Genomic DNA, 27,549 nt, shown 5'->3' on the forward strand with positions numbered 1-27,549 from the left:
TAAAATAGCATAAAATAGACAGAAAATAGTGACAAGAAAATCGCGAACGAAAGAATGAGGAGAAGTTCCAGCATCGTCACATCCGTCGAATCTCTCGACTCACGTTTATCGATCAGGCCTGCACCCTCGGCCGCGTTCCGCTTTTCGTCGGTCATGATTTTCCAGAAAAGAGAAATAAAGGAGGTAGCAACAATAAAATGCAGCACGCCAGAAACGTGGTCGCGCAATGTACTACAGTATTAGTCCCTCCGGGGACCCTGGATCGATATATTCGTATAAATAAACGCGCGTGCCGGCTGAATATGCAATTTCCCTCTAGGAAACCGTTCGGTAAAAAGACGCTGGCAAAAACGGTTGGAAAAACGTTAATAATTTTTCGTTCTCGTAAAATCGTGTTTCGTCGTAAAAAACAAAAACAAAAAAGAATGGCGTGGCCGAGTGCGTTGCGGGACCCCGTTCGAAGGAATGGCGCCGACACGTGTGTCTGGTGATTTATTATCTTCATCATTTTACCTCAGATCAATATGTAATCATTTTTCTTTGCATCAGATTTGCATCTCGTATTTTGTATTAAACACCCCTAGCTTTATTCAACAAGGTGATACAGGGTAGCTAATGTCTGTGAAGCACACAAGCTCTGGCGACATCGTTTATAGAGACCAATATACAGTTTGAAAACTAACGTACCTACGGTAAAATCCTGGTGTGTATACTCTATACTCCCCTTATCACACACACTCTCTCTCTCTCTCGCTCTCTCTCTCTCGCGCGCTCTATCTCTCTCCCTTTCATAATTTTAGTAATCTTGATCGTGAAAAAAAAATCATTCCGCTCTGAATCTCGCGTCACGAACAAATGCGTGAGCCCACTGAATTACCTCCCTCCCTTAACGTCTCCCGATTTCGACGCGCGAAACAGACAAAAAAAAAATAAATGAAAAGCTCCTTATTGTCTCGACGAACCGAACGGAAAGATGAACGTACGCAATGGGGCGAGACAACGGATATCGGTGTATAATAGAATGAAGAACGCAATGAAAAGTAGATACACATTATATTAATTACGAGAACGTGTACCCCTTGGATCGCTCGCGATCGCGACCCACGGGCCTGATCGTTCGGTGTACGACGCAACGCACGATCGTAGGATCGCAAGTCCGCTAGAGATGCAACGTTTTACTTCCTCGCTACGAACTAGGAATTGAGCACACAAACATCGATCTGGTAGACGGATCTCGTTCGAACGCGAACGGACGATCGGTTTTTCTGTTCGTTCTCGTGGTCTTTTCTTCTCTTCTCGTGTCCCTGCTCCCGCAAGAGCGTTTTTCATCGTTCTTTCGATTTCATCTCCCGATCTCTCTTGGCCGTTTCTCTCCTCTTCGATGCTCGTCGATCAAGAAGAAAAGACGCGTGTTCGACGCGCGAATACAATTTAAACGGATCCTCGAAGGAAGCCTGTGTATTGTTCCTCTTTTGTGTGCCTGTGTGTGTGTGAGTGTGTTGTGTGTGTGTCTGTTCCCGTATGTGTAGGTGTGTGTATACAGTGTTTGTTGTGTAAAGGTATATAAGTATCTAAAAACGTCTCGTTTTAAACGCTATTTTTTATCTGAACTGGATTCACTTTATACTTTCTTCTCTCTAGATCCCGGTACACATGTATACACATCGGCGTTACAATTCCACCGTGTTCTCTCCTTCGTGAATGATTACGTTTTTCCATTGTCTGCTTGTATATAATTATTAATATCGTTACAATAAAATGACCACTATCGTAAATTGATTGATTACCTCGTATATTCGAATATAAGATATTTATATTCGCTGACGGCATTCGATGAACCACTACCTCACGTTCGAGGTACGAATAAGCTCTCTGATTATTATTCCCTTTCTCGCACACTTTCTCTCTCTCTCTCTCTCTCTCTCTCTCTCTCTCTCTCTCTCTCTCGCTCTCTCTCGCTCGCGTTCTCACCTTCTAAAACGGAGGAATTCTGTCCTCGGTTCTCTTTCCCTCTCTCACTCACTCACTCAGTCACTTGCTCATACTCTCGTTCATTTTCCGTTACCCCCCACGCGCCTGTACACGCGGCAAGACGCAATCGAAAAGTGAAAATAAAAATATAACTCATTCGCTCGTTCTCTTTCTCTCTCACTCATACTACGTTCTCTCGACTCACACGCACACCCTAAATTTTCTCCTCCGATTGAAATTGGTTCGATTTTTTTCTCCTTTCTCTCTCTCTCTCTTTCGCGACATAATTGCACCTCTTTTCTCTCTGTCTCTCTCAATTCAAGTGGTCAGCTATATATATATATATCTACTAGAAAAAATTACATCGGAATCCTCTAACGCTAGTAAGAAATGGTTCTGCATCAAACATTAATCAATTAGTAATTCATCGCAATTACGTTACATATATTTATATATATATATGTATATATATAAAAGGCTGCTCTGCGACGGTGCACAAGCAGTCGCGCCCCCCGAGTCGCCATTTTGGTACCGCGATGTACTCTCTCCTCATTTTAAGGCGGTATCGTGCGATACTATAGTCTCGAAAAAATAAACAAAAGATTCTACGAAACGGAAACTGAAAAGACTCGACAAAAGAAATCCCGCAACCATGATGTCGCTAATTGAAGAAACGCGGATACGATTGGACTCGGAGGACGTGTCGCGCTAGTGTCAAGGGTCCGAAGACTTAGCGTCGGATCTCGACGATCTCCGTTCACAGGGTTCGCGTACGCTAATCTTTAAAGGACCTCAAACGCCTTTGGAATGGAGGCTCGACCACGTGGATCCGGAATATTTAAACACCACGGTCACTTTTTAGAGACTACGCTTTAGTCTAAACGTCGCAGCATCTGTCTGCTTCAAAAGGAAAATCGTTTAAAGAAAAAGTCCCTAGACAAAATGCGTTTAGGGTTGCTCGTTTCAAGATAAGAACTACTGTCATCCGCACAGATTGATTCGTGGCCAATTAGTCCGGAATTTCCATTTTACATCCAAGCCTTTCATCTTTCGAGCTGAAGGTTCATTCATTGTTCGTTAATAGTTCAACGAGTTCAAGATGAAAGGGCCACGAATTAATTTGTGCGTCTATTATTGCATGATTTGGATGAATCACGTTGGCGAGACTACTTCTATGAATGTTTTCCCGCAAATCACGTGTTTCTGAATTAGTGACGATGGAAATGTCGATGAAGTGACTTCTGTGTGACAGAAAGAATTCTAGTTTCGACGAATCGAGAGGATTTGTGATCATTAGACTGCGGATATTAATTGAAAATAAAAAAAGTTGAAAATTCTATGTCGATATCCTCTAACTCTTCTAACAATTTCTACTGTTTCCAACTTTGCCTACTCGTTTGTTCTCATAAATGTACAAAATCAACAGTCTAGTCATCACTATAATATCCACTATCGACGAACTCTCGTAATCCTACGTTAACATGTTCGTTCTTCCGCACACGCACACACACACACACACACATGTAGATCAGTATAAAAATGATAATCCCAATAAACTGAACTTGCAACGTTGCGGGTTCTACAATCAAACGCAACTTTAATAAAAGAAAAAAATGTCTACTACAAAAACCGGCAAGTTTTTCGAAAACGCGACGAACATGTCAAGAGACGTACGACCGAACAAAGTCATTCATCTATTCAAGCTTCACGTATTCCACGGATCCACGGTCCATCCATCCCAAGGTCCACCCTGAAGGTCCACCGACCTCCTCTACACCCTGTATATCAGAGAAATGCAAACTCGGAGGAACCATCTAAGTTCTGAACTGTCAAAGAGAAAAGAAAGACACGCAGGGTAGATTTATATCCAAAAAATCGCTGATCTAACCACGGGTGTCCTGGTGTCTTACGTCCTACGAATACGAATTAGAATAGGAAGGGGGTTTTAGCTCGAAGAAGTAGAAGTAAGAAGTTAGACTAAGCCTATCGTCGATTTGCAAAAAGGTCGTGGTCCGATCCTTAGCCAAGTCTTAAATCCGGACTATGTATCGCGCTACCCTGGCGTCCGTACGCGCGTCTCTCCGATGGCAAAAATTTCGTGTTCGGTGTGTTGTTGTGTATGGTCGAGTGGTTCTTGTTGTTCTTGTTGCTGTAGTTGTTGGTGATGAGTAGTAGCAGTAGTAGTAGTACTAATACGTGTGGTGTTCGATAGTGTGTCAATGATCTCCCTGTCTTGTCTCTCCGTGGTTGGTCGTCCATTGGCTCAGTACGGGTTGTACTTGGTGCGCTCGGATTTGAATTTGCCGCTGTCGGTCGGTCCAGGTGCGCTCGGGCTACGTAACCTCGGCGTGAACTTGTGCGACCGGTGCACGCCGGTCGTCTGGACCGGAAGTGCGGATGCAGCCGCGCCAGCAGCACCACCTAGCAATTCCGTGAGTCCGCCGAGGGCGGTCAGGCTAGATAGGGCGTTGAGGGCGCCTGGCTTGCTTAGCAGCTGAGCCAAGGGAATGGCGCTGGCCAAGGGAGAGGCAGTGGTAGTGGTGGTGGAGGGAGAAGCACTGGCCCCGGATGCCCCGGGAGTGGTACCGCTGCCAGGGGTTTGGGTATTTTGGGCCTCTAGGTTAGCTTTCTGCAGTTCAACACTGGGGAAAAGACACAAAATGTAAAAAGGTGAGGGTGGGAACGTTCCTCTGATACGGTTTTTGTATTTTGTTTTTTTTTGTTTTTTTTTTTTTTCGTGTTCACTCTATATCTCTGTGTTTCTACTGGTTTCTAGGCTTGCGAGTGCATAGGGCGTGCGACGCTGGTAACGTGGAACACCTGGGATTCGAACTATACCTTGGGAATCAGTACTGCGGATCTTTATGCAATCTCTTGTAACTCCCTTTTACGGGGAGCTACAGAAAAATTGAGTTCTGTGAAAAATTTCTATAGATTGCAAATAGTGTGACATTGATGTTAAATTTCTGATATTGTTTCTTTTACTCGGTTTCGCCGAGAACGCATAAAATCCGCAGTCTAGGACGCGATTTTATTGGGTCACCGCTAGACTGCGGATCTTGATGGTAATTCGAAATTTCGTGGCTCACTTTGTCGAGACCATGGGCAAGTTTGATGTATCAACTAAAAAATTGCTTACGGCGATAGCATAGAGACCCGCAGTCTACCACCATGGGACCACTGACAAAACGGATATCTGTCTGAAATTGCAGTGGAGCAACCGAATGATGTGAAGATCGAGTACTGTTTGGAAAAGCGGTACCTGATATGGAACACCTTGAGAATTGTATGCAGTTGTATGATCTTTGATTCAGACTTACTGATATTTTTAATGACCATTTTCAAGTTCTAGAAAGAAGCTTGTTCTCGCTATGAAACAGGATTCTCCACTGAGGAGTTAAACGTAACAGTTCCATTAAAGGAAAGACGTGCTCGATAAAAATTTGTTTCACATTGAGAATAGCAATTTTTTTTTACTGCTACGGGGGTGGCGTTCGTTCGCAAAGGGTTAACACAACGATTAGTAATTGATTGATAGTAAAACTTAGGACGAGGAAGACGAAATGGTGAATTCTAACACGTTTAAACCCGTCAGAATTTGATGAAATTTTCGTTCCAAATACGATTGGGGATGATTGCTCGTTCATCGTGATTTAACGATGTTCCATATCACATTTACTTCCACATTATCGCCGTCGACCCTATGCCCGGACAAGCGTCCAGCGAACGTGTATGAGCGTACGTGTAACTGTTTCTGTCACTTGTGTCTGTTCTGTGCACAAAAGTGTACGTTTCTTTCGATAAATGAAAATAAAAAAGAAAACAGTGAGAGAAGTGACAGAAAGAAAGAAGAAGAAGAAGAAGAAGAGAGAAAGGTAAAAAGAGAAATGTATAGAAACAGAGAAAGAGATGGTAGAATAAAGAGAGAGAAAAAAAAAGAAAGAAAAAAGAGTAAGAAAAGAAAGAACAGACACGGTATGGAAATGAAACGGCAGCTAGAAGAAGAAGAAGAGTTATCAGATTAACAGACAGCGCCGAGTCGGACAGAGAACGGAAAGAAAAATCAAGTCGATAGGCGTTTAAGAGGCATCAGAGAGTTATGGTACAGGTGCTCTATGGAGCGTGATACTCTCAAGTACACCGGCTACGTGGTGGTTTCGTGGCGAGGGGGGAGATTGTGGTTTTCAGCATCGAAACGCGGATTCGCCGGCTCCTGGAAGACAGCATAGCCAACGAATCATTCTGCTTAGAATGTTAAACCGTGTTCCCGTGTTCCGTAATCCTGTAAATTCCATTAGGTCAATTTTCTCGGCATCGCGAGCGGGAACGCGGCGCAACGATCTCGAGCACGACGCCCGATTCTTCAAGGTCTTCCAAGGTCTTTCCAGGGGTCTTCGAGGCCGGCCAAGTCGCGTTTCGATGCCGAGGGACGCGCTGCAAGGATTGCACCAGGCAAATGGACACGGTGCCAACGTGACAACTACGGAAACATAAGCCTCTAAACGTGTGTCAAGGGTTTCTCAGAGTCTGGTGCAGTCCATTTTCCCTGGCGCGGCAGAGCCATAGTCCGTTGCGTGACACGCGCGATCGAGTAGCATGATCAGGCGGTTACTTCTCTATCTACAACGTCATCACTGCGTATCATACGGACGAACACGTTATTATCGGCTATACTTTGGCTCGGCGATTCGTTTCATGGAACGCATTATGGCTCTGCGGAGTCACTGAAAAGCGGAAATCAAACTAAAACGGGGCGCAGGACCAGCACTCTGCCAGGAGATTAATAGAGGAAGAGAGAAAGAGAAGGGATAGAGAAAGAGAGTGAGAGAGAGAGAGAGAGAGTGAGAGAATGCTGATTTGGCGAATCGCGCTACCACGGTCGATAATTGGCTGTGGTGGACATGGCAGAGTACGGATCCTGGCCGTGAGGAATGCTGGGTATGTAATAATCGTGGCTACCAAGTTATGAGCGGGTACAGAAGTAACGGGTGGATTGATGAATATTCGGTCGCTATTAAATGCAGTAGTAAATTATGAGTGACAATCTGGAATAAAATATAATGGATTATAATTATAACGTGGGGGTGGGCAGGGAGAAAAAGTGTTCTCTTTTTTTCGGTTTTCTTTTTTCTTTTCCGTTCGGCTAGATTCTCGGTTGGAATCGCGCAATCGTCGGGGAGATCGGGTTCGGTGATACTTTTTTCGCAAAGGGGTGTGTTCTTTCGGACAGTTCGATTATTATTATTTTTTTCTTTTGGACGCGGTCGATCATCTCGAATCTCGTCGACGACTACGTTAGTACTCGTACTTTAGCATTCGATTGTCGCCGTTTTCTTTCCTTTTTCTTGTTAGCAATTATGTGAACGGGGGAAGAGTAGGGTGATTAGTCCCAATGCCACGTGTTTAGGAGACAAAACAGGATGTACGCCTGCAACCGTGGACATTCACTAGTCGGACACAGTAATGAACAACAGCGGGGAGGTATGCGAGAGAAAACAAATCGGGAGAACGTATTGATGCGTTTGCTGTGGTGACCTTTGGCGAAGGGGTGGTTTCGCGTGGATGATGTGATGGACCTGCCCGAACGACTTCTAAAAATCACCTCTTCATTTTCAAGCAAATGTATTCTAGTCTAAAGATCCCTTGTTAACACTTTGAACGCCACACCAGAAACCCGAAAAATTCCATAAAATCAAAGTAAGTTGTTTAATGAAATAAAAATCGCAAAAAATTGAATGTATGATACTGAGTAATCCTCCAACTCTCTTGCATGTTACAGATCCTAATCAAGTTCAGTACAATGAATATATCAACGTAAAAATTCATTTTAAAACCTGCACAAATAATTCCGTCAGCCACATATGGGTGACGTGGCATTCAACGTGTTAATTTTCAAGTAAATGTACTCTGGCCACTAGATTCCTTCTTAATTTTCAGGTAAATGCACTCTAATTTAGTGACAAATGTCACTCTGTAATTTTCAACTGAATGCGCTCCAGTTTAGTCGCTAGATTTCTTTTTAATTTTCAAATAAATGTACTCTAGTTCAGTCACTATACCATTTTCTTTATGACTACAATGATCAGAGCTTCTTTGTCCCGAATAATATCACGGAAGAGACAAGAAAATTCATATTTATTGCTTACATCTACTTCAGTGCTTCAACCATTTGCGTCATAAGGAAATATGAAAAGAAGGTCTTTATCACCAAACTTTGTTTTCATTATATTTAAGTACAAAAATGACTACAAGTAAAAGAACTTCATATTTCAGCATTATAAGAAAACAAAATCAGAATTACTACTTTCATCTCCAGCAACACCCTCCATTTCTATTTTTTGGCTAACAAATGATAATATCTCTATTTCGATCCAGAGTATTAAAATTCCCAATGGATTGCTCACTTTATAGCGAATCAATTAAGTCTACAATCATGCCTGGAAGAAGCACCTCCAGAAATATTTTCTAAATGTACTCGAACGCAAGATGCTCTGTTCAAAGAGCAGCGACTTTACCCGAACACTCGGTTCGCGTAAACTCTAGGAGTCAGTCGGACAGGCCGGGGGCGAACGGGGTAATTTTGCCACGGGGCTCGAGTGTAAACGCATTCGGCAAATAATGATCGAAACGTGCAGTCGAAATCAACAGAGGTCTGTAATCGAGGAAACAAAACATATTCAGCGCTAAAAAGCGGTAGAGGGTTTCTTGCGAGGGCCTTCGCCAAAGGGGGTTAGATATATGTATATATATATATATCCGATCGACAAACAGCAAAAAGTAAACGAATAAAAACAAATATATATACATATATACGTATAAAAAAAAAGAGAAACAGAAAATCCGTAATCGAAAAGGAGGAAAGTAGAACCGATTGTTATATGCGCGGGACTCTGCTCTGGGATTCTTGTAAAATATCGGCGTTGCCACAGGTATTCGGTTCGACTGCGCGTGTCGTTTTCTGTCGTATCGTTTTCTTTTTCTCTGTGATATTCTCTTTTCTTTGAAAATAATTGTATTGCTTGAAAGGACAGCCAGCGACAATGGGAAACAGATGTTGAGCGGAGATGTGTCTGCAGGATACTCAGGGTACTGGGCCTGGAAAGCAGGACCTGGAAATAAAGGATTAAGATATCCTCTTCCGTCGTGGCCGACGCGCGTTGGATGTCTTCCGGCGACTCCGGCGTTGATGACGGTGGTGAACGGTCGTTGTCCCTCCGTGCGCTGGCGACGTCTTCGAAAATTGCTATGCAACCTTATCACTACGATATAGATGTATATCTCACCTGTGTACGCTAGAGAGACCGAGGTGGCGTTACGATCGTCGCATGCACGAGAACGTGACACACGAGGAGGCGAACTCCGCGTGAGATTACGTTCTCTCTCTCTCTCTCTCTTTCTCTCTCTCGCCGTTTTCACCGGTACCGCCATCTCTCTCGACCGACATTTCGAAAAGTATCCTTTCCCAGCGAGCGCGCCGGTCGACGACGTACAATTTTCTCTCTCTCTTTCTCTCTCACACACATACACACACACACACAGTGTCTGACGACGTTCCAATCATTTTTCATATTTAAAGCAACGTACTCTCACTGGGAGGAAGGACACAACAACCTCGTTGACCGGCGCGCGTTCCGCGGGCAGATAATAATAATAATAATACTAACAATAACAAACATGATGAGAGATGTCGCGATGACGGCAATTCGACTATTCCCCGTTAGTCTGACTGATCACCTTCGAAGACACCAAGGCTAAGAAAGGTCCAATTACGGGAGAAACGAGTAACACAAAGACAGAGACGAAAAAGAGGGGTTTACTTTCTGGGGCATGGGGGTTTTTCTTCTTTTTTTGTCCGTCATGGGTCGTTTCTGAGACGTGTGTTTTGTATACGTCATCTACACCGGCGACGTACACAACCCGAAAACACGGTTTCGGCGTGATCGCCGATATTGAGGAAGAAAGAAATCAGAAAGTTTTATTTTCAGGGGGGTGTGGGGGGTTCGGGGGTGTGGGGGCAGGTGTTCAAGGGGGGACACATGTATCGCGATCTACCGTAAAACGTAGCCGGGACGAGTTCGACTTTGTTTCGATTGGGGGTTTTCAAGCGGTTTGTTCGGTTTGATCGAACGGTGCACACGGTGAATATGTATGTATAATATTTCGTTGAACATTATATATGTATATTCGAACGTGGAACCGTTCCCCACGAAGAAGGTGTGACATAACAGATCTACGGGGGTCCGGTGTTCCTCTGAACGGACCCTCCGTGTCCCTAATCTCTCGGTAACCATTGGCATTTACAGTGTGTGCTCTCTGGGTACCGGCGGTACTCACCTCATATTGATGAGATATTGTGCCAATGCCACGGCGTCCTGATTTCCGGTAATGGTGATCGTACGATCCGTGGCTCCGCCCTCCCTCTCCTCGCAGTTACTGATTCTGATCATCGCGCCGGAAATCTGACGGATCTCGGCGATCTTGCTGCCGCCCTTCCCGATGATACAACCGATCAACTCGTTTGGCACAGTCAGCTCGTGCGTCTGATTATTCGCTGCCGGCTGTTGCCTGTTTGTGTTGCTGGTGCGTAGCTGGCTGCCGGCTAGTGCTGCTAGTGCTGCAACCAAACCATTCAAACCGGTTGCTCCTTTAATTAAATTCATTACTCGATATATGCAACGACCTAATAGATCGCGGAAAACGTGTGGACGTAACTCTCGAAACAAAGATCAACGGAAGTCTTGGCAGACATTCCAGCTTATTCGAACTATCAAAGAACCAATCGATTCCTGATTGGTCCATACAATTGGCAGAAACAATCGTCTGCTTAAGAGAATATGTAAATTTACGAATGAGTTACAGTTAGCATCCACTTCGGAAGTGAAAGCGTGTTAGCTGTGTGCAAGAATAATTGCGGTTTTGAGGACATTTTTTGAAAGACCACTCGAGCTTTAACCCTAATGGCAATAACCAAAATTTTATATATTCGTAGTTTCAAATCATATATTTGTGCCTGAAACGTACACTAATTTGTGGTCGTCCACCGCTTTTGCTATAACCAAGGGTTACAATAGACGGTGGTGTTTAACACTGGAACTACCGAACCAGTCAAAATGACCGATCTCTTCTTTCACGATTACTGAAACTATGAAAACGTTTCCACGAGAAATATTTTAATATATCTGACAAAAACCTGAGCAAATTCAATCTTGCTGTTATTATAAAGGGATAAGTCTAAGTCACGTTTAGGGCTCGGTAGTTCTAGTGTTAAGGCGCCGCGACCGCAATTATTCTTTCACAGAGACCTAGTAAACTGAAGTTTGGTCGTGTTCTCACCTGCAGGATTAAGCCCGCCAGTGTTGGCAGGTGTGGCCAGGCCTCCGAGGCCGAGAGCCGCGAGCCCAGCCAATGGATTGCTACCGAGCTTTCCCATCTGTAACAACGACGAAGACATCCATCGCTCAACAAAAAAAAAAAAGAAAAAGGAACCACAGCTGCCGACTCTGAACGAATTCGTTCAAGTGCTTCAGGGGGTATACGAAGACACCGATAAAAGTATATAATGTATACATATATAAATATGTATATCTAAAAAGGGAGTATATATTAATCTGCCTGCTTCCTCGCGCGTCTCGCATTCCGAGGATCGTTGATTACAGGAAACGGAAGAATCATCGAACAAGTTTGTCAAACGGAACTGAACAAGAACAACGAAAAGTGATACAGAAGAATAATACCAGAAAAAATAGAAAGAAAAGAAACGAGAACAAAAACGAAGTGAAATCAAGTCGAACATCGATGGTCAAGAAATTTTCCAAAAACAAAAGAATGACTTTGTTCGTTCTGATCCTTCGTCGAACAAATGATCTTCCATCGATCGTCTCGGGAGAATTCGTTTAGGCGATATATCCCGTCGACTATGCGGACAGTCCTGACTTCCTGGGACCGATCCGGAACGTGTCCGCGATTCTCGACGAGCATATCCCGACCATAAGTTTCGCGCATTCGCCAACGCTTCCGGGTCTCTCGTGTGTCGGACACTGCTCTCTCAGCCGTCAACGAACTCGATAACCAATGGAAATGAAATTATATGGAAACGATAAACTGAAACCGTGCCGGACTGGCATGAACGACCGATATACTGGAATCCGAGCGTGTCTCCGCGCTGATTCGATATTTCCTGCCGGCCAATTCCGCCAATCAGACACCGACCACTCGTTCCGGGAAGACTGTGCCCGCACCTCGCGTGCGAATCAGTTTCGAACAGGTCGGATCGGATCGATTCTCGGCCCGGCGAATGCTTCGTGGAACAGAAACTGGGATCGGGGGGACGAAGAGAGGGGGGTGGGGGCGGCTACGCGAGAATTTATCGAGTCCTCCAGTTTCTCGTGGCACGAAATTAGGCTGCCGGCTGCGATCCGGCGATCTATGCCCACATATTACCACCGCGTAATTGCGCGACTGTACAGAGTGACTCAAAATCGGTTACCGATATCCAGCCAGATACGGTGGTATCGGCTTACGGGGACGGCGGCCGTTGGCTGCATGTTTGGTCAATTTTTTATCGTGAAATTGGGGAAAAAAGTATTACAACGTCACACAAAACGAATGCACCGAATAAATTGTACTAACAATTTTTAGAGGAAGAGCCTGTAATAGAAATTTGTTTCGTTATTTAACGCTACAACTACCGGATGAATCGAAATCACTAGTTTCTGATTTTTGATTTTATAATCATTGGAGTTATGAAAGTGTTTTCACGAGAAATGTTCGAATAGACGTCCTTGTTCAGGCACATGTGATTGCAAAAGTTGTAAAAGACCAGAATAAAGAGATTTTGTCATTATTATAAAGCAATCTGCGTTTTTCGAATAACATCAGTTGTGTCGGAAAATTTGAAACTCAAGCTTGGAATTCGTGAGTCGATGATTCGTTAATTGGTTTACTATTTATTTTAAATAATTTCACTGTGTACGACTCGAAATTGACCTCCTATGCACTATTCGCTACTAACGATGATCTACACTCTGTGTCACTGAAAGTATTTGGCTTTTCTTTTGAATCAACCTGTATGACGATGACCTCTAATCCGATTCAATTATTCACGAGACACAGAACGTTCCAGGATTTTTTTTCTGCAATTTTGTAGAGAGAGAGAGAGAGAGGGGAGGGGGGAATTATATAAACTTGGATGTATGAAAACATATTAAAAATTACAATTCTGTAAAATACCTTCCACACTGTCGTTTACGCAATTTCTTTTCACCGAATGAAACCCACCGATGCAACTAACATAATTATTATCAGCGATTCAGTTGCTATTCTTTTGAAATCAGTTACAACTGTTCTCTAAAATTCTGGAACGTCCTGTACAAGGTAAAACTCGTATTTTCGAAAACAGAAACTCTTTAGTCCTGGAAAATCTTCCATTCGAAATGCAACTATCTCTTTGTTAAACCTAAAAAACGTTCACTGCTAACCAAATACAGTTAATTTCTTCATTTCGGGAACAGCTAGTTTAACCGTTTGTGGACGATGATTTTTAAAAATATGCCAATATTTTCTCAAGCGAAAATTATCAAGCAAGATTATCGAGGTGTCCGGAACAGTTTCCGTGATCCAACACGTCTCAGCTCGGCAAGGCCGACAAAAAGAAAGCTAAACTATAGATCGGCGACGAAAGAAGCCAACGTTCTTCTCTAGATCTAAAGTACAGGGGGGATGATCTCTCGTCGGGAAACGAGTCGCTCGACACGATGTGTATGGCAAAATGTACAGCTCTGTATTCTGGAGATCGCTTCGCGTCATTGGGGACCGGAAGTCGAGGGATCCCGAACGCGTTAATAAACTGGACAGACAGAATCATTGTGACCAAGGGGGATGCGATTGGAACAAACTTGTCCGAGAAACAGAAAAACCTTTTCTGGGACTGAAACCGAACCTATTAGGGATGCTTGGGTGAAAAGTGGAACGATCTCGGGGGAGGGGGGAGAGAGAAAGAGATAGAAAGAAAGAGAAAGAGAGAGAGAGAGAGAGAAAAAGAGAGAGACGAGGTGGAGACGAAAAACCGTGACAGCATGCATCTACGTAACTGAAGAACACGCTTCACAATGGTTCGGTTTCGTTGCGCCTGAATGGCACTTAATCGAAACGATCCTGGCTCGATCGTCTTCGTTTTCGAAATCGGTGCAGCTGGTTTTTAGATTTCGACGTTGCTGATTAGACGATCGTGTTCCGAACCGCTTCGGAATTTTGATTCGTTATATCCTCGTGGCCGAATTAATCGAGCTGAAAAACGTAGACTTCTTTTTGCATATTAATCGTGATCCCGGATTGGCGGAGATGTTCGGATTGGTCGATGAGCTTTATGCATGACTTCGGAATTACACGCCTCTTGATTGGGCGAATTTTTATACCTTTTTCTCGTCTCCGAATCGAAACGAGATTGAACAATCGACAGTGAATATTGTGCCGTCTTTGTCGAGGTTGGACTGCGGTTATTTTTCAATGAGAAAAACGAGTGCGTGGGAATATAAAGCACTATTATATATTTTTCAATTTATTAAAATCGATAGAATTACGTAGAATTGTTCCAGTAAATTATTGTCTTGCATAAAAACCTGCAGTCCAGCCACGATTAATTATGAGAAGTTGAGAAACTTCTATTCTCAGACAGTATTTAAATAATTTTGAAAATCTCATGTTAACTGACGGGCATAATTGATTCTTTGAAAACATAATAATTTCGTCGCGCTTTTGCCAAAATTTACACTGCTTTTACAGTAATTCTGTTTTCGATCCGGAGGGTTATCGTAAAAATTACTTGCCTGTTAATCACTACCACCGGCAAAAACTGTTGCATACAGTTCACATAAATATTTAGCGAATGTTCGCTAAAAGGTCCAATTAAAATATATCCGAACGAAAAATTTGGAAGTAGAAACAAACAAGCGCATGTACGCATTTACGTTGCGAAATCACGGGAATTCGCCGAGCAAACTCATCGACCGTCCTAAAAATAAGCGGCGATTAATTTGTAATTATAACAGGTAACAGAGCGGCGCAACGAACCAATGTAAAACGTTAATTACTGCAAAATATCTCCGGTTAAAATCGCGACGGTGAAACGGGAGCTTGCGATGGCTAATTACTACCGATCGCAAAATTCGAAAAATGGCGTGTCCATGATGAATGACGTCTCGGGACGAGCTATAAATGAAACGAACAACGAGAAAACTAAAAAGGATAGAGAAAAAAAAATATACATATATATATAATTAAACAAATTCGAACATGAAGAATGCATTCTCTCTTGCTCCTTGCTGTGAGGAGGATCGAAATGGCGGGGTAGAGATCTAGGATTTCTTTCTCTTCGTGTATGTATAAACTGTGTCCTAGAAAACATGAAATCCGAAAAAAGTATCATTTCATCTACTTGCAGTATCGTCTAGGCTAGCCTGTATGCTCGCGGTATAGTTACACAGTACGTATGCTATGCGTCCTTGAACGTTGCAAACGCCGTCCTATAGTCGGATCAAAATTTTTCCGGTCGCTTCTTCGGTCAAAATTCTGCGAACGTTATTTCCTCAAAATAAATTCGGAATTCTTTCGTTCGAGATACGCTTGCTGTCAGGTGGATTGAAAGAAATCAAAATTTTACGATATAAAAAGGAGACGGCTGCTTTTAGTGTCCACGACGGTCTACTAAATTTTGATTCTCCTGCAGGCAAAGTTTAAGTTTTACAAACAAGCTAGATGCAACGTAAATTCGGCAAACGATAGGGGTAGTTCATCAACGACCTCGAACGTGGAGCTTCTTTTTGATCCGGCTATAGACACATTAATCTAATAAGAAAATTAGTGGTAATAAAAAAAGTGATGACACTACTTCTAAGTAATGGTGGGGATCTGTGTCCTCGATCGGCTGGTTAATTCAGACTTGACTATAGTCGTACAGTGTCCGATGCAAGGATACTCATTTATAACCTTGACGATTAAAGTAATTTAGATCCGACTATAGTCACGGTTCCACACAAAAACGTGTGCAGGTCTGCGGCCACAATTCTTCTGCAGACTATAGCCGCAACGACGGCAGCGTTACTATGCTGCCGCTTGAACGAACGCCATTTTCACGTGGAACTTGGACGAGATCTCACGGCGTTTGCTGGTCGCAGAGAACAAAATGAAAAATACAGAAAAAAAAACAAAAAAAAAAAAAAAAAAAATAAATAATCAAATTAAGGTAGTACATAATGTTCACGGTAACATTCTAGCCTGCTTAAGATGGTGGAAACGTGATGTCAGGGCAGCCCACCCTCGCGCGAACGTTCTTGAATATTCTCATAGCTAAAGAGAGTGCTGGAAAGCCATGCTGTTCTAAGAGAGGAATGGCAACGGGACGATGGACAACTCAAGGACGAAGGCGATGAAACGAACGAAAACCAAGAAGAGATAGAAATCAGAGAAAGAAAGAGAAAGAAATGTGTCGTCCGGCGCGTTTACATGTCCGTCGGCGCGATATCAATCTTACTTTTTAAATTGATATCGAGTCGACGTTTAGGCAAATGCGCCCACGCAAGACACCGGTCCCATAGAAGATGAAGGAAGAGTATTGTGATACGTATGAGCGTGTAAAATAGAAGAGACACGATAGAGAGAAAGGAGGAAGAGGAAAGAGAGTTTTCTTGCGAAGCCGTCAAAAGCGAAAGCGTGTACATACGTATACAGAACTCATTTTCGATCGTTTCAGCGGTGTTTGTCTCGCTTCACTTTTTCGGCTCTCGGATCTCTCTGCCGATCGATCCGGGCGTATCGATCTACCAAGCCGAAGCGGTCTTGCTCTCTGCGGATATTTACCTTTGCTTTGTTTTCGGCGACGCACGTCGGACCGCAGCTATCTCTCGTTCGCTAGGTGTCGATAGCATTAAATCGCGGAAGCTGTGCTGAGAACGTCGACGGACTCGGATCGGTTTTCTCGTGTGTGAACAAAAAAAAAATCCACGGACTCGTGGGGGATCGGTGAAGCTACAGATCGTTGCGTGATAACATTCCGAACGAAGCTCTTTTGACTCCGATGCTGGTTACGCGCGGCGAAGGCTGGTGACCGGAAGGGACGCCATTTTGACACTATTCGAGAGCCGACTTTTGTGGATTCGTGACGAGGTTTGTGATAAATATGTTCTTTCGGGTTCCCAAGCGAAGCGAGTGCCGAGCATTTTGTGGAAAATAATTGTGAAATGATCGTTTCGCACAAATCCGAAAGCCATTTTTACGTTCTTTAAACTGTTTAGTTTTGGTGCCGGGAAAAAGATGTTGCATCTACTTCGTTCGAACACGAACAGTTTATCGAAGCAGTAGCAGTAAGAATTGTTTTGTTATTTATGTCTCAAAAATGAGAATTTAATCTTAATGTCATTTAAAACATTTCTCAACTATTAAGAGACACATTTATCTTCTTTCTAGAAATTGAGCTTGATATCGACACATATAGAAAGACTCTCTTTTCTACGAAACTGCACATTTTACACTCAAATGCTTCAAAGACGAGAATTAAATGTTCATGTGATTCTTCGAATTGTCTAACACACTTACAAATCCCTTCCAGCCCATCCTCCATTTCCGGAAAATCTTTTTGCAAAACGATCGTACGACGGCTCAATGTCAATATCAAATTGGAGGTGTACGGAAACTTCTACCGGATCGTTTCGCGGAAATGATTAAGAAATTCAGCAAACCGCGACATTCGAGAAGAGACGCGCGAAACATTGAAAGTGCAAGGGGATGAAAGTGTGTTATAGTCCGAGAAAGAGAACGGTCGAGGGACTTCCGGTCAGATCCCGTCGCGAGGGAGAAGAAGCGAAGACGTATAAATTGTGTTCTGTAAGCAGAGGGGGAGAGAGAGAGAGAGAGAGAGAGAGAGAGAGGCGTGTCAAGCAAAGAGAAAGAGAGACAGAGAAAGAGAAACAGGGACCTTGAAACTGATTAAACTGAATAATCACAGGATAGGAGCAACGGTGGAATAGAGAAATAGAAAAAGAAAGAGAGAGAGAGAGAGAGAGCACAATGTAGTAGTATATAATATACCTATGTAAATCTACCTTTTTCTCGTGCCACGCATGCATACTGGTCTTTGTTTTGTTGTAATTCTCGCTTATAGTTTCATAGTTTTATGTCGACCATCCCCATCCCTATCAGCTAATGTTTCCCCGTAGCGACATATTTCACGAGTGGGGGGTGGTGAAAAGAAAGAGCAACAAGAACCGAATGGAAAACGAAAGGAGCAAAAAGTGAACAGAAACGAATAAAACGAAAGACGGAAAAAATGGTGAAAGAGAGACAGAGAGAGAGATAGAATCGTCGGGCCGCGGAGAACAAGTGAAAATGCAAATGAGCCGTGTGCGTGCGCGGTGAGACGTGGCGGCCATCTTTCTCGTCTACGCATCGCTCTGTGTGTGTCATCTTTTCTTTTTTTTTTTTGGTTCGTTATCTCTTTTCTGCGGTTTCTCGGCCCCATCGGTCCGAGAGAAGCAAAATCGTGGAAGTCGGGGGGGCTCCGTGTCAGTCGTAGCTCGTCGAAAAGCGCAGAGAAGCGGAAGCCAGGACGGAAGAAACCCGAAGATACGCCACCCTGATTGATTCTCCTGACCCTGATGACTTCCGGTAAACCGAAAGATAGACCCTCGTTGCACGATACATGTGATTTTTCGGAAATCCGATCGATAGATCCCGACTACCTCGCGAGAACAGCTCACGAAGACCGATTCGAGAACATGCAACTTTGAAATATAGACTATCGTTGAAATAATTTCTAGTTTCCACTGACTTTTGAGGCCGCGAGATTTTTTATTTCCGATAGACACACCATAACGAATTAAATAATATAGCGTGCGAATTTGCGTTTCGTTGAAATTCGCGCGACGGAATATTTCCAGTACGGTTCGTTTTGCAACTATTGTGTCAAGAGATAATTGACTGATGGAACTCTGGCTGACAGAAAAATTGCAATGATCACGCACGCTTTTAAAGGTCAGATGTTCCGATTTCGGATGACGAATGGATACGGTTATGATGGTTATTCGACTAGATTTCTACAGAATTGTAGCATTGTCCATAAATCATGCAATTCGCGTCGCGTTGAAGTTCGATGGTAAATATTATATTGACAAACGAGAATCCGACGTTTCAACGAGATAGCGAGAATCCTTCGCGATGATCTATGAATAATGCCTCCAAGGAATATTATTCGTTCGTCATGATGAGTCTGTGACGGTGTTGACACAAGGCTTCATTTATTATTCAATAGACACCAGGAATAGATCGTCATGAACTTTGGACTGCGAACGACTGATAGCGTCAACCCTAGCTATCTGTAGAATTGTTTATTTAATAAATGGCGGCTTTGAGCGTTCACGATTGATTCGGATTTTTGTGCCGGTATTTTTGTGCCAATTGATTTTAGAAATGGAAATTATTTTCTTTTGAAAATTGGACAAAATATGACATATTAAGTGGTGGGATATCATCAAATTGTTATTTGAAAACAATCACTGAAAACTCAAAAATCCAACGCTTCTACGTACAGAAAGAAATGCAAAACCGAATGCGGTACTAAACAATTAATAACTTTGCTTAAACAAAATAGCATAGCATGTAGCCGAATGTTTTAAGAGTAATAATTACCATTTAATAATATTTCTATGACTCTACTGAATCAAATATTCCGAATAAAAGATGCTACAGTCGTAACGTCGTCAATTTAATAATTTCTCGCTAACTCTGTTTCAATAAAAGATTATGAATAAAAAATGCTACAGCAGCTATGAACTATTTGCTGTTTAGAAGCAGCCTCGTATAACTTCCAGAGAGTTCCATCAGCTATTGTCTCGACCAATTAGTACGCCGAACGGAAAATCGAAAAATTACCAAACCCGAAATAAAAAAAAAAACAGTTCGACCGAGATAATTCGACACTTTTCCCGGATTTACAACGTATTCCGACCGCAATTTAAAAAATTCTGACGCAAGTCGGACGCGTTTGCGTTTATTTGAACGCGATTCGCAAACCCGCGCCATTCGGAACGCACTTATTTAATAATTCGGTTTGTCAACAAACACGGGAACGATAGAGAAAGAGAGCGCATACTGTTTGTGTTTCGTCCACGCACAAAAAGAGTTCCTAATTAGCAAACGTCGCCGTTAAAGCCGGTAATTATGTTTGCCGGCCGATGTTCGCGCCGGCAGATAGAAAATGCAGAATCAATTGCTTCGGCAAACGAGCCTGTCCCTCTTCCCCGCAAACGAAAAAGTCTTGAACCCGTTCAAACAACGTGTCGCCCAGCTCTCCTCTCTCTTTGCCGCTTTGTGCAATTAAAATGTTCGGTTCGACGATCAATCGATCATCCGACCGGTTGAAACACGCGAGAAATTTCTTCTTTTTTTTTTTCCCCGAACGACGCCCTCCAACGATCAGGATTGTCGCAGACGAGAGAAAATTGTTCCTTTGCCACGGTTTTGCTGGACTCGGAATTCACATTTTTCGATGCAACATTATTGTTGCTTTATGCTTCTGAACTTTTTTTGGATCAAACTGACTGGTAATTATTAACGAATACTCTTTAAATGCCAAATGTCTTTTTAACCCCTTGTGTAACAATTTCATTGCGAGGCTTCAGATTGAAAAATAGTATTACGTATACAAATTAATTCGTCGTTTACTTGCGAACAATCAAGATACATTCTTGAAAATAATCCCCACCATTTTCTATACGTTTCATTCTACATTCAACTAACGAATCGAGTAACAAATTGAAGTTTAAAATGGAGCTACGATTGACTCGTGAGAGGGGCGAATTGATTTGTCTACTTAGTATATTGTATTATTTTCGAGAATAATACTTCTATAACGAGAAAACGAACGAATCCGATAACAAGTTCAATTTTAAAACGAAGTTACAATTGACTGAGAGTCACGAATTAATTTGTACGCCTAACAATACGGCAGTTCAAGTTATTCGATTACCAAAGTAGAATAGCGGAACCGAAGCCATTTTTACACTATTGTAGAAAGAACAAAAGGTTTTGGAACATTGTTAACAAGCTCGAGTACACCAATCCTGACCGTCATATTCGGAGGACTTTTACTACATTGCCGAACCCTGATAATAAACTATTAAACAGGACAATTGTGGGATAAACTCTGCAATGTCTCGCGACACTTTTTATGAATTTTACAGTCTGTGTTTAACCCTTGCGCTATCTCGATAAAATTTTCAACGTTTTCATATTGGATCGCTCCATAAGTAATGCAAATTTCTCCAAACGACCACAATCACTAGTCCTCTGCATATAATTTTCTAAATTGTACGACATAGAAGAGAGTATACATGGAACACTAACGGCTGTGATTGTGTTTCAGTATTTTAATAAGCAGAAACATGAAAAAGTCGAGCTGCTCGTGCGACGATAATTTACGTAGTCCCAAAAACTGATATATTTGATATTTATTTCTGAAAGATGCTGGCAACCTGTGCGACACCCTTAGTGACCATCGCTCAAGAGAACAATCACGTTTCACGTCTGTAAAAGCGAATAAATCATTTGAAATCGAGTGAAGTCCACTTCGAATCTCCCCCCTCCCCCCAAACACAGACTGCAAAATCAGCTGAAATAGGCTGCAGGGTTCAGCAAATTGTCGGCGGCCGCCATTGATTTCTTAGCCCCCTAACGCTGTATTTCCACGCGAGAGTAACCTTACACCTATGTCAACTTGCACTCCAACGAGTCTCGCTCTCCCCAAAAGTTAGAGCAACATCGAGCGAGTCTGTCCCTAGCGAGGGTTGCACCACTGTCAAGAGCGAAATCCTCAAGTCGACACGTAGCATTATTCCCTCGCCGCGTACGCACACATTATATGCGTGTGTGTCAAACAAACGAAACGCCAGAGAGCGAGAGAGCGAGAGAGAGAGAGAGAGAGAGAGAGAGAGAGAGAGAGAGAGAGAGAGAGAGAGAGAGGAACAAAAGCTCGCGAGTACCCCTAGCAGGGTAGCTAGACGCTGGAACATCCCCTATTTGCTGACCAACAACCAGGCGTGTTTGCTTTGAAAGATCGCAAAATTATCAGGGTGGCGTTTCATCGGCGTCTGCCGGGCAGCGATGGGATCCGTGCCGCTCGAACATGTCCCGAACCGGTTGGGGAACCTCGGACCAGTCTGGTAACAGTTTGGGACATGTTGCGGTAACTTCCGAAGCTCTCCAGGATCCTCGAAGGTCACGAGCGTCTCGAAACCGCTCGGCAAAACCAGCGATTTCTGTTTACCGAATAACGGTAAAAAATCCTCGAGTACAAAGCGACTCGTAGATCCTCGAGTTACGAAGTTAGCTTGGATCCCAAAGCTGTCTGCCGGGCGATCGGTTCGGCAGAAATCGACGCTGGCGGACCATTTTTGTCGAGTGACTTTTCTTTTTTCTTTTTGGAAAGACGCGACCGCTGGAAGATCCGTTGGCTCCAACAATTAGCCGTGGACCGAAAAAAAAATCCATCGTGCGACACGTGAGAGTAAGCGCGTTCATGCTAAAGCAGGCTCGATCATCCGGGAGAAAACTTCCGGCGAAGTTCTGTCCCCGTTTCGGGTGCTGTGTGTGTGTGTGTGTGTGTGTTTGTTTTTTCGTTCTTCACAACGATCGTAAACCGATCAAACCAGGGGGGCGTCCGGAAAGAACGGAAACGCGACGCTTCTCGATCCTCGTTGGTGTCTGTGGTGGTTTGACTGTCGTGTAATGGACTGTTTTAGTCGTCGAATACGATTCTCGTGAAGAGTATATCACGGTCGATTACCGATCGACGGAACGCGCGATCGGCTGGACACCGGATCGTTCTAATTTCTGTGGTTTTCTTTTTTTTTTTTTTTTAAAAACGATGTACAATTTTCGCAACGAAGTTCGACAAAGGAAAACCGACTGCTGCGCGAAACCGATCGCAATTCAAGTCGCTGACTCGAGTCGTTAAACTTCAACCGTGATAAACAGGTTTCAATCGGCCACTTGACGTTTCATTATGCCGGCGATTTGCATAATACTCCGGTGATTTCAATCTCGACGGCGGTGTAAATAGCGCGATGGACGTGTTTCGAGCGTGGACTCGGGCAAAAGAATCATCTTCCGACGCTATACGGCGGTCGTAAACTTTCGAACACCTTACCCGGTAAACAGAGTAATTCGATTTAACCCATTTGTATCGTTAGCGTATATACAGGGTGGTTGGTAACCGGTGGTACAAACGGAAAGGGGGTGATTCTACGCGAAAAAAGAAGTCGAAAATATAGAATAAAAATTTTTCGTTTGAGGCTTTGTTTCCGAGAAAATCGAATTTAAAGATCCGTCGGGTTCGCGTGCTTTAGTATGCGTAGGAAGTAGAATTGGTAGGTCATGGTCAGACGCAGCAGACAATTCCTATCGAATAACACGCGCATTGGCTGCATTTTCAAACTCAATGTTCTCGAAAACAAAGCCTCAAACGAAAAAGTTTTATTCTATATTTTCGACTTCTTTTTTCGTATAGAATCACCCCCTTTCCGCTTGTACCACCAGTTACCAACCACCCTGTATATGCGCGCTATTTTCCTGGCCGCTATCACCAGAAGCGCAATTTCGTATTTAACGCTAGGTTCACGGAGCACTAAAAGTGACTGTTTTGCAAGAATTTGCTGCCCAAATTTTTAGCCAGTTTTTGTTTTAATTAGATACACCCCTAGAGAAACAAATTTTTTGAACAATTCCACAATATTGGAAGTATTTTGACGGGTCCCGTGAACCTAGTGTTAACAGTACAGTGATTCCTCTATGTATGTCGCCAAGGCCTGGATGATAAACGTCGCGGAATTATCCCCACTACCGCCGAGTACACCCCGTGAGGGGCCACGGAAATATCTCTTCGCTGCTTGAATCGTTGAATCCAATTAAAAAATTGGTGATAATTATTCTTCATTGCTCCTCGTGATGCGAATGGGTTAAAGCGTCGATTGGATGTTTCATTAACTGCGTCACGCGGTTCGAAGAAATATCCGCAAAAAAGAAACATTATTGACAGGAATATTTATATTCGTTCTGTATCTACAAGTACAAATATCGGAATATCGGGTACAACTTTTGTTTATTCGATCGGCTAAAAGAAATACAACGGCACCGAAGACGATCTCCAAGACACGATCGATGTTCCATTAACTTCGTAACGAACTTCGAAGGAATATACACGCGAAAACATTACCAAAATGAATATTTATTGTTCGAGAGAACTTCGTCGGATCACCGCGACCGGCCCCGCATCGAACAATAAATATTCAGTCCAATCTAACTGCGAACAACACGTGAATATTCAGCGACCGATCCCATTCATTTGTAATATTCTCAAGTTATAGAAGTGACTTAATGAATGAATTTCAGCGCCATGAAAATTTCCCCCGCGTAGTTTCCCCGAAACCATTAGAATATTTAAGTAGCCTACTTCGATTTATGCCGCGCGATTTGCAATTCAATTAGCCGATTCGAAGCCACGGTAATCAAATTGTACATACATGCTATTTCGAATGGTATCTCTGCGAAGCTGCCGCGGCGAAGTTCAACGAAGCATCCTGGTAAAAAATCATCGGTTGCAAAAAAGGTTCGACCTCGAATGAAAATAATCGCCGGTCGTAAAGAGGAGTCCACGACACGAACACACGAGCAACGGCGAGCTTCCGCAAAACTTGTGTACGATACAGGGTGTCTCGGGACGACTGGTGCGAGCATGATTCAATGTGCAAAACTAAGTGAAAAAAAGTTGAACAACAATTATTCTGTTGACGCTTCGTTTTCGGGAAAATTGGAGGTTCGTCGAAATCGCGAGTCCTGTAGGCTGGTCTATTCAACGAGGAGATTCCTTGATGAAAATTACAGGTGACCTGAATAAATTTAAAGCTGTCAATTTTAAAAGGTTTTATTCCTATTCTTACCTCATAAAACTGACAATTTATTCAGATTGTATATAATTTTTATTACGATAAATTCGTCGGTCGAACTCGGCTGACGCGTCTGATCACTGCCGACCGATTCTACTTATCGCGAATCCGTCGAAGATTCAAAAGAAATTTTCTCGAGAACGAAGCGTCAATCGAATAAATGTTGCTCGACTTTTTTTACTTATCTTTATACGTAGAATCACCTCGTGCTCGCTCGTATCTCCTACGCTAAGACATCCCGTATGAAACGCGCGATCCATTTTTGCCGGTGTTATCCGGTCGCGCTTATCGCGCGTTCCGTACGATCGTGTATATTTCATGTCGCATGCAACGAATTAATCTGTGCACCGTGAAGGACGGCAAGCGGTTTTCCAGGCAGGCAATCAACTCACTACCAATCGCAAGCACAAGAAAGGTAGAGACGTAAACACCGAGACCTCAGCTGGTAGGGGAGTACATCAGAAGCGTTTTTTCGGCGAACGTTCGAACGAAAAGAGATATGCAAACAAAATCGGAGAATAAAAGAGGGAGGCCGGGAAACGAAACAAACCAGAGACGACCGATACACGTATAAACAGACACGTGCGGATCACATAAAAAGCAAAGCGCATTGCCAAACAATGCGCGACTCCCTGGGGAATCTCGGGAATTTATTTTATCTTTTCTTTTTTTTTTTAACGATTAAACAATCCTTAACCCTTGTTCACTATTCTTTATTTTACCGAAACGTAATTGGCGCAGCAAAGGCGGTTTTCACCGTGAAAAATTTTCATCTCCTCGAGCGGTATTCCGCTCGGAAAGGTGTGCGATCGTTATTCGTTTTTATGTAATTAGTCCGAAGCATGAAATTACCCTCTATTCGAGGACGAATGCGAGCAGCTTGTGCGCTCAACAGCGTGCAAATTGAATTTTGATTTCGGCTCAATTTCATTCGATGAATATCTGCATCGCGATTATTATCCCCTTGATGTGCGACATCAAGACGCGAAGACTTTAAATCGAATTTGATAGCCATGAATATTCTCCTTGCACCGTTCTGGAGGAAATTCAGTTTCCACCTATGAATATTAAACTGGTCAGCGAACATACGCTTACGATAAACATATCGCGCATTTGCTGCGAAGGCGGCGCAAATTATGTTTTCAGAAAAAGCGAAAAACTGTGCTCAAACGTAACTATTTCTGTTATCTGATCATAGAACGGGTTTGACTATATCTTTTCTTCACTATTTTCTTACAGCTGGCACAGAAAAATTCATTTGCTATCGTTCGAAAAACTTTAGGAAGACTGTATACATGTATTTCACGTTACAGTGAAATTCTAAAATTTAAAAATAGATTTACTACTACAAAGCATGTATACAGTCTTTTTCAAGCAATTTTTTGATCACATTATACAGGAGCCTAGTGGATGCAAAAGTGAGGCCAAGAGGTTACGAGTCACAAAAGAAATTTCGAGATATCAATACAGGTGAATGATAATTTTGATTATCGTTGCTTCTTGAATAGTGAACAAGGAGCGAGTCAGAGCCAAAATTGATTCCAGAAAGATTCCTGCGGGACAGATTCGAGGAGCAATACTCCGGGAAGTCGCGCGATTGGGAGACGTCGACGGGACACGCGCAGCCCCGAGCTTTTCCCTCGGAAAACCGGGAGCATTTTCCCGCAGTTTTTCCGGGGTAACGTTGTTTCTCGAGCTCGACGGAAAAACTGTTCGCTCGACTACGGGCAACCTTGTTTCCCCGGATGATTTACTCGAGGCTCCGCGCGAGGACGTCGAGCGGAAAGCCAAGGTGTTTAGGGTTGCCGATGCATGTACGTGGACCAAGGTGGTTGTGGGCTCGTAAAAGGGTTTTCTAGGACGGGGACCAGGTGGCCTATACAACGGTGGAGCATTCCGGTACACTCGGGGGCAAAACATTCTACGCGACGACGCTGCGGCATTTGGTGAAAATTGGATATTCGACGTCGGACGTTTCCGAGATAACCAACCGAACCGCGAAATATTGAAACCGTTCGGTATTCGCGGTTGCGTGCGAACCGTGCCGACACATAAGTGAGCCGTAAACCGGATCGTTCCCATGGAAAATCATTCCCGTATGGAACGTAAATTTCCGCCGGAAGTTCGTCTTGAGAATGTCGAATACTTGAGAAACTTGAAGGAGCACTGTGCTGTAAATTGTTGATCTTTGAACTTCTGTAATTTTGTGGAGGAGATTGTCACGATATTCTGCCTGCGCACATATTAAACATCGAATTGACCTCGGATTTTTTAAAGTCCCTTTTTTGTTGTGAAACGAAATGAGTTGCTTTTTTCTCTCCCGAGGTTTTGTAAGTTCAAACGAGTACAGAGTTCAAGCAATTTTTTTGTATAGTGGATTTTAATGTCATCTGTTTGAGGGAAATCTCCTCTTTGAAATAACATCTGAAAAGTTGATCTGCGATTTTTTGTTGCGGTTTTATTGTAATTTGCATCGAAAAAGAGTGCCGCCGGCAAGTAGAATAGTTCAAGACGCTCCGTATGGTCAGACGTGTGCCTCGCGCGCGAACAGTGTTTGTGTTTAGTGCGTATATTTAATGTGTGCTTGGTG

At 43.2% G+C, this 27,549-nt stretch overlaps 1 protein-coding gene across 7 annotated transcripts in view; it reads right to left on the reverse strand.

The window, feature by feature from the left end:
• The window catches only part of Mub (poly(rC)-binding protein mub), a 237,973-nt gene that overhangs the window by 24,929 nt on the left and 185,495 nt on the right, over window positions 1-27,549 (reverse strand). For 4 of the 7 annotated variants that reach the window (XM_076794400.1, XM_076794398.1, XM_076794397.1 and 1 more), the window contains exons 6-8: window positions 11,305-11,401; window positions 10,306-10,585; window positions 564-4,613 (exon numbers count right to left, since the gene is read on the reverse strand). In XM_076794400.1, coding sequence (XP_076650515.1) covers window positions 4,235-4,613; window positions 10,306-10,585; window positions 11,305-11,401 — 756 coding nt within the window. In that variant the 3' untranslated portion in view covers window positions 564-4,234. Of the gene's footprint in view, window positions 1-563; window positions 4,614-10,305; window positions 10,586-11,304; window positions 11,402-27,549 lie in introns of those variants that run through there. The other 3 variants (XR_013082880.1, XR_013082879.1, XM_076794402.1) reach the window with 3 other exon arrangements.

This window comes from Halictus rubicundus, chromosome 10 (genome assembly GCF_050948215.1).
Source record: "Halictus rubicundus isolate RS-2024b chromosome 10, iyHalRubi1_principal, whole genome shotgun sequence".
NCBI classification, from domain to species: Eukaryota; Metazoa; Arthropoda; class Insecta; order Hymenoptera; family Halictidae; genus Halictus; species Halictus rubicundus.